This window comes from Nicotiana tabacum, chromosome 11 (assembly GCF_000715075.1).
Source record: "Nicotiana tabacum cultivar K326 chromosome 11, ASM71507v2, whole genome shotgun sequence".
In the NCBI taxonomy this organism is placed as follows: Eukaryota; Viridiplantae; Streptophyta; class Magnoliopsida; order Solanales; family Solanaceae; genus Nicotiana; species Nicotiana tabacum.
Window position 1 is genome coordinate 12,744,120 of NC_134090.1, and position 8,513 is coordinate 12,752,632.

General features: G+C 35.9%; 1 protein-coding gene across 1 annotated transcript; it reads left to right on the forward strand.

The window, feature by feature from the left end:
• Positions 1-210: 210 nt before the first annotated feature.
• On the forward strand, positions 211-7,475 carry LOC107823634 (phosphoglycolate phosphatase 1A, chloroplastic-like). The gene is made up of 11 exons (XM_075224794.1): positions 211-581; positions 2,362-2,429; positions 2,560-2,652; positions 2,728-2,799; positions 2,996-3,067; positions 3,959-4,018; positions 4,138-4,190; positions 4,617-4,714; positions 5,719-5,818; positions 7,082-7,185; positions 7,274-7,475. The coding sequence occupies exons 1-11, from the start codon at positions 320-322 to the stop codon at positions 7,378-7,380; spliced, it is 1,089 nt and encodes a 362-aa protein (XP_075080895.1). The 5' UTR covers positions 211-319; the 3' UTR covers positions 7,381-7,475.
• The last annotated feature ends 1,038 nt before the right edge of the window (positions 7,476-8,513 follow it).

Below are 8,513 nucleotides of genomic sequence, written 5' to 3' on the forward strand. Positions count from 1 at the left end.
GGTTTTTCAAAATTTTGATTTTCATGTACTTGAAGATCATTGTTAACAATTTTGAACCTCTAGTCCATACCATATAAAAATAAACAAACGAAGTTAATTTCCAGCCTTGCATTTTCCATAATCGGATATAACTATCTTCATCCACTCAATTTTCCCACGTCAGCTCCAATTTTCAGTTACAATTTAATAATCTACCATTTCTTTTTAATCTTTTATTCTCCTTTAGTAAAGTTTTTTCTATATTCAGTTTTAGTAACGACTTTATAGCAGTTATTGCCACCACCAAAAAAGAAAAAAGCGTAGAAGAAGAAAAAGAGAAATGCTAAGTAGCAGAGTAACAGCAGCAATTTCTTCTTCTACTACTACAACTCTTTTCATTAATAACCCCAAAATCTTATCCAATAAATTTTCTTACATTTCTAACCCATTGAACAATTCTGCAAAATCCATTAAATGGAATTGTAGGAATTCAAGAATGGAGAAATCTGCATCAAGTTTTGTTACCAGAGCTTCAGCTCAGCCCCTTACAAATCCTGGAGAATTAATTGATTCTGTTGAAACCTTCATCTTTGATTGTGACGGTGTGAATTTCTTGCTAAACTCTTTGTATTTGCTTAATTTAATCTTAATTTGTGTATCAATTCAGTGGTATTTTTCTGTCCCAGTGTTTTAGTGGGCTTTTTGGAAGTTGTAATTAAGGTGTTTAATATTTTTGCTAAATTTATTTTGGGTGTGTGTTTTTGTGTTGTTTCATGATATAGACAACTTAGGATTAGTGGGTTAAATGACATTCATAAAAAGAACAGCAGCCCAGCATTAAGCTCTCGCTATGTTAATATGGCATCTGATATAGAATGCAACAAGGGAAAGGGCGGCTCGGTGCACAAAACATCCCGCATTCACGCAGGGTCCAGGGAAGGGCCGCACCCCAAGAGGTTGTGATATAGGCAACCTACCAGTAGCTGGTTCCACGGCTCGAACCCGTGATCTATAGGTCACACAGAGACAACTTGACCGTTGCTCCAAGGCTCCCCTTCATCTGATATAGGTCATATAGAATGCATTGAATTAATTTTATATATAATGAGAATCTTAAATTAATTCCCCTAAAGTATGATATTTTAACATTTCTTACATTTTTTAATGTGATAGTGGAATGGCCTAAATTTATTTTGGTATATGACGATGATATGAGTTGAACTTAAATGGAGAAGTGATGATTCATATAGCTGACCTCAATTTGTTCGGGATTAAGGGGTAGTTGTTGTGATTGTAGTGGAATGGCCTAAACGAAGTAATGTTAGGAAGAATGTGAATTAAGATTTTTCCCGATATATATACATGTTCATCAATCTATCATTGTCCATATTGGAGGCTGGGGCTTTGATCAGTTTGAGCAGATCAAAAGGGCTTGCCGGCGCACAATGGATCCTGCATTCACGCAGGGTCCGGGGAAGACAGCCTACCCTAATGCATGCATTAGTGGTTGCTTCCACGGCTCGAACCCCTGACCTATAGGTCACATGGAGACAATTTTACCATTGCTCCAAGGCTCCCCTACATCAGTTTGAGCAGATCAATGTGAGCAAATGTGTCAAACATAGGGGTATAAAAGCTGAAATAGATATTGCAAATCATCTCTATTCAGATTGGAGAGAAGAACTGTATTGGTTGGACTCTCATTGTCAAAAAGCTCAGAGTCCTCCAACTCAAAGTTTTTAGCTTGCGAACTGATTTAAATAGCATGAATCCCTTTAATTTCAGCTTGTTTGCTTGATTGTAGAGCCTTTTAAGTGAAAATAATTTGATTAGCTATTATGTCCAAGAGATCCCTTCTCTTTCAGATAGTAAGAGATCATCTAATTGTTGATGATCATGTTCAAAGTTTGGCCTGGTCGTTATATTCTACCAAATAGATGCCGATGCTCCCGAACTGCTATAGGAGTCTAATTATCATTCTGTTCCCGCATCACTAGATCACTAGAAATATAAAGCGATCGAGGAGTGAAGTTATGGGCTGACATGAGTGGAATCGAAGCAACTAGTCCTATCAAAATACATAGATATTTGAAAACTTCTCCTAGAGTTGTAAGACCGAGCTGGATGAGAAACAGGCATGAAAACTTCTGACATTTACAACTGAAACAAATAGGAAATAGCAGAAAAGCTTTGATTATTTCCCTTTTTCTCTTAGCATTTTTAATATAGGTGATAGTCTAGGTTTCTTTTCCTTTCCCTTGACATCTTTGTCTCTTAAATTATCCCGAAAAGGAATGTTGGTGTTGTGGTCCTAACATGGTAAGCAAAAAAGGTTGAATAAGTTACTTAAAATAAGGTCCTTTTTTCCTCCATTATCTACAGGAGTCATATGGAAGGGAGATAAACTAATAGACAGGGTCCCTGAAACTCTTGATTTGCTCAGAGAAAAGGTTAGTAGTTCTAATGCTGGATTCTTTATAACTTACATTTGCTGATTACAAGATTGCTCATTGCATTCTATTCATAGTTCTTAAGAGAAAACTGGTTGCTCTATCTAATTTTGTGGACTTTATTCTCCAGGGGAAAAGATTAGTTTTTGTTACAAACAACTCAACAAAGTCTAGAAAGCAGTATGGGAAAAAGTTTGAAACACTTGGTCTTAGTGTCAGCGAAGTAAGTTTACAGCTCTTCTAGTTCATATTATGTTGACTAGTAGATCAATAGTTCTAATAGCAAGTCACCTTACAGGAGGAAATTTTTGCTTCATCCTTTGCTGCAGCTGCTTATTTGAAGTCTATTGACTTCCCAAAAGATAAAAAGGTAAGCTTCAATTGAATTCACAGTGTTTTACCAATTGTAATTCGACTGTTAAACGTGAAGGCTATCTGGTGCATAAAAGCTACAGTATTATGGATTTAAACATATTGCTGAAAGCCTATACCATTTTCTTAAGAAGCTGAGATCCATTATCAGCATCATAATTTAACTACTTGTTAAATTGGTGGCCATTTTTAAGGTGTACGTTGTTGGTGAGGAAGGCATCTTGAAGGAGCTTGAGTTAGCTGGCATTCAACATATTGGTGGACCGGTATGTACAAATAAATAGAAGTCCTTTCTACTTTGGGAATGAACTATGATATATCTTATTGTTAATAGCTTTTGGCTTATGATAGTTTTTCATTTTTTTACTTCAAATAAATCAACCAATTTTTAACTAACCTGTGGAACTAGAGATATGTTCTCATCTTGTGAAGCATACTTGTGGTATGGGATTTTGTCTGATGAAATAAGATGGTAGTGTATGTTTGTATTATAGCCATATAGATGATCGTTATCTAATCGAAAGCACTATTAAATCGAAATCCCATACTTATTTTAGACCATTGTTTTTAATTGAATGCATATCTTTCATTTTGTAAGTCTTTGTTATGCGTTTTTCTTTGTCGAGTATAAATTATTTGACAAGAAGAATGAGATAACAAGACTTGCAACAAAAAATAGAAAGAACAAAAAGAGAGAAAGAATACATGTCATTTTGCATCTTTCAACCAAAATTCATGTTTTTCTTTCAATTTACTCCAAAGAAGTATAAAAGACTCTTTTAAAAAGAGACAACTGACATAAAGAGAAAGAACAAGTGCATCTTGTTGTATTTTATTTTAGCATTCTAACAGAAGGGGTTTCAACAAATTAATAAAATACATAAGCTGGCATTTCCCTTTGTGAAAACACCCAATTTTAATTAGGAAAGGTACTGGAACAACCGACCTTTTCAGGGTAAAAGGAGAAAAGGAATGTATATCTGGGAAAATTAGGTTCCATATAGATTATATGGATTCAATCAGTAGGTATACTCACAAAAATATGTTTACTTGCAAAATAGTGGAGCTACAAAGACATCTGCTCGATGCCTTCTTTGGCCTTCCTTTTGTACCAGATTGACTTCTGAACTGAATGGTGTGTTTTACTATTTTAACAGGAAGATGGTGACAAGAAAATAGAGCTAAAGCCTGGATATATGATGGAGCAGGATAAGGATGTATGCTTCATTTGTTCTTTCTTATCTTATTTTGTTCTCATGCGTGTTCTACGTTTAAATTTGACCAAGTTCAACTATCTTTTAAATATATTGTGCTGAGTTGTGTCTACACCTTTTAGGTCGGAGCTGTTGTTGTTGGATTTGACCGCTATTTCAACTACCACAAAATTCAGTGAGTTATCCTTTTTACTTTTTCTGCATCAATATTCCCTGCGGCATAATATCTAGCAATGTGATTACTTTGTTTTACGCTTAACCAGTAATGAGCTTGTGAGCTTTTTTCATGCATTTGCTTGGATTATATATGCTTAACCACTCATATAGTACCTTTTTCTTTGCTCAAAGTTCCGATCATCTATTCCATTTTATCTATCCCACACTAAAATATTCCCCTTGCTGAGAAGACCTGATTCAGCCTATAATTACTATCTGCACATACAAAAATGTACAATTACATGATTGGGGGGGGGGGGAGTGAAGGGTATTTTGCTGGCTATAATTGTGTAAGCTTCGAATTCCTATTTGTGCATCCATCTGTCTGTATAAATTTTCTCTGACCTGTTGATATCACATCTCTGACTTGATTTATGTAATGAAGGTACGCTACCCTGTGCATACGTGAAAATCCAGGATGTCTCTTTATTGCTACAAACCGTGATGCTGTTACCCATCTTACAGATGCTCAGGAATGGGCAGGTTATTCCCGTCTTATGCTTTAATGTTAGTTTCACATGTTTGTCATGTGAGTTAAATGCTCATTGTAGAAGTTAGTTGTTGAATCCATTCTCCGTTGAAGTCAGCTTCATTGTCCAAAAGTATATGTTGTGAAGAAGTGAACTATCAGAATTTTCGTAGATAATGTCACATGTTCAGGCGTTGCGAATGACTTAATATTTCTGGGTCTGGAGTTTGTATTATATGAAAGAGATTAACGAGCATGTTGAAACTAGACTTTGTCCCGTGATCAATTTGTCTTCAGTCGCTTAACTTTATGGATTCAAGGAATCTTATGTGGCAGAGGATTTTTATTGACTTAAAACCTCTACAGTATGTTAAGGGAAGAAAACAACAAAAAATGGGAACTTATATCATTTTTATGACCAGATGGAAGGGGAGAAAATTTGTGTAGATGTTTTAAGTCAATAAATGAGAGAAATAACGGAGATTGAGGGATCATACGCATACATGTTAGTTGAGAGAAGAGGAAAAGAACTATCAGTATCAAGGACTCAAAGAAGAAAAGAGGTAGAAATATGTGTAGTTTGTATAATAGCTGAAGAATTTGGTAATCTAACTGAAGTGTGCTATTTCTGTCTTACATACTCGAGTCAGAAAGCGGGTCAAGAAAAGTTGAACTGCAATTCGTGAATCTGACTTGCTGACCATTTCCTCACAATCATTTATCTAATTGGTAAAAATTGAATCCTTGCTAACAGAGATGTAGTATGGATAAACCTAATTTGGAGAAACCTTGTTAGTTGTTATAGTCAAGGAATTCGATATAGTTAGAACGATGAGGAGATTTATTCAATTAGCATTTACATTGTCATCAACTTATTGCTGTGTTAAGATCCTACTCTAGTTAAAAGTATTTCAAAACTTTTTGTGTCTTCTGCTTTGATCATTCTGTACAGTCATAGCCATAAAAGAATTTTTCCGTCTTTAAACTAAGCTGCATTGTTGCTGTTCTGTTGCTTCAGGTGGAGGTTCAATGGTTGGTGCGATCCTAGGCTCTACAAAGCGTGAACCACTTGTTGTAGGAAAGCCCTCAACCTTCATGATGGACTACTTGGCTAATGAGTATGGCACCTCACTTTCTACAATTATACCTGTCATTCTTGCTTTGTCTTCTTTTCTTGCTTTCTGGATCATTGTCTTCTAATACAGGCTTTTGGCGTGTAAATAGGCAAGCTTCTTTTAGTCATCAAGGTTTTATACATTATTGCATTGGCAAAATCAAATTAACATGTAGGTCATTATTAACTTTTTTTTTTCCTTGGTTCCGCATCCAACGTCCGTTACCCACATTGGGGTCCAACTAAATCCAGATTCACACCGGGAAGTCCTATATTAAGGGGTAAAGCGCTCCCTAATAACAACTTCAGGCCGGGGCTCGTATCCGAGACCTCTGGTTAAGGATGAAGGAGTACTTACCACTCCATCACAACCCTTGTTGATTGGTTGTGGTGTTGGATTTCCTATCATTCTAGTAGATTACAACAAATTTAAAAAGTTAGTACTGCTCCAAAAGCTCGTCAATCCAAAAGTGAACTTTTAGCTATAAAGATTAAATAGCTATAAATGCAGGATTTTCTCATTACAAGTACAAGTAAATGAAATTTTAACTTGTCTTGTTAAGACCATCGACTCTTCACTACTGCTCTATAATCACTGTGATTCTTAATCCTTTCAACAATATACTTGTTTGGTTGGTAATGATACTTTATCATCCCATAGTGAATGCTGCATCACGAGACTTGTCACAATTATAATATCACAATTATACTACCTTGCTTCTGGATTAAGTTTGATTATTAGCACCGTGTTGACGCTCAAATCGTGTGTGAAATAATTATACTTTTAGCCTTGACCAGTTGCCCTGACGCTTGCATCTTCCTTATGTAGGTAATATTTGTGTCTCTCATTAAAAAAAATGAGTGATGAAGAACTTTTTCTGCTCCTATTTAAACATTGAAAATGACCTCATCAAACAATTCACACATTCTCCCTTGACTACATACATTTGAAAATGGATTAGGGATCCACATGATTAGTTGTTATGTATGTTTGTGATGCAGTATCTGCATTGTGGTGGACCAAGATTTTTCTTGATCCACGTGGATCCAATTCTTCTATCATTTTCAGGTTCACATTCACAGGAAAAAAAGAATAATCAATTTTGATCAGCATAAAACTATCATCCTGTGGAATATTAGAAAATCTTTTGGAGAAATGGACCAGTTTTTATTATGTGCTTGTCCAGTATTTTAGGCGGTATAGCTGTGCACATCAGGCGTTCAATAACATTTTCTGTCTTAATATTCTGTAATGGTACTACAACAGGTTTAACATCCAGAAGTCCCAGATATGCATGGTTGGCGACAGACTAGATACTGATATACTGTTCGGACAAAATGGTGGTTGCAAAACTCTTCTGGTTCTCTCAGGTATATAATATCAGAAAGAAAATTTGTTCTCCTTTCAGGTATATGCTTCAAGTTTGTCATCCAATACTGTCTTTTGCTCGTGTTCTAGGTGTGACATCTGTATCGATGCTTCAAGATCCCAAAAACTCTATTCAACCAGATTTCTACGCCAACAAGATTTCTGATTTCCTCTCCATCAAAGCGACTGCAGTTTGAGCAATCCCCTGATTATCTTTATATGGTGATTCCATTCTTTTGACTAATATGTATTGAGAAGATGTATTTCATCTGTGCATCCCTTACCCGTTTAACTGAAAGATGGGAGCTTGAAATTAGGCGCTATCTGAGAAACTACACAATGCTTTGTAGTAAAGATTATCAAACCATTTAAACTTTTAAATAATAATGGTTCTTGAAAAAATGAAGTCTAAGCTCAAGAACTTTCATTGTGATGTGTAGTGACTTGTCTTTTCATTCATTTTCTTTTTTTGTTGTTTCCCACCTGGTGTCCGCCTACTCATACTGGGGCCCGAGTAAATCCGGATTCGCGCCGGAAAGTCCCACATTCGGGGGTAACATACCCAGTGACTCAACCCGAGACCTTTGATTACGAATGAAAGAGTACTTACTGTTGGGTTTTGTTATTAATAACAAAAGAGGTGTGAATAGAAAATTGTGGGAAAAGAAATGGAGGGAAGTGAAATTTTGAATTAGTTCACTTTACTAATGCACTTTGTCCCTCGTTGGTAGAAGGAAAGAAAATCTTTGTGTATATATAGAGAAACTAATCTTTTAGCTCTTAAAGAGTTAGGAAGAAGGCAAGCCTCGCGCCGCTGACGTCGTCACTCAGCTTCGGCTTCGGATTTGGTCAAAGATTTATTGATTAATCTTTTTGTACAAAATTCTTTTCAAATATTTAATTAATAAATTAATTAATTAACGAAAATTCAATCCGGAATAACCCATGACCCGCGTCCGGTCCGGTCTGTTTTCTTTCCCGGATTATTTTAAATTCGTTTGCCTTGCGCCGTCGTCATCGTCGCTCGGCTTCGGATTTGGATTTGGATTTGGTCAATGATCGATTGATTGATTAATCTTTTTGGACAAAATTCTTTTCAAATATTTAATTAATTAATTAAATTAATTAACGAAAATTCAATCCGGAATAACCCATGACCCGCGACCCGGTCCGGCTTGGCCCGTTTTCTTTCCCGAATTATTTTTAAATCTGTTTATTTTTTCCGCAATATTTCCCCACCTGTTCCAACAGTTGTGGCTATTCTGAAAGGTTGCAAACCTTTTCAGAAACAGTGCCAAATGGGCTATAAATATTCCTTCAATCCTAGAAT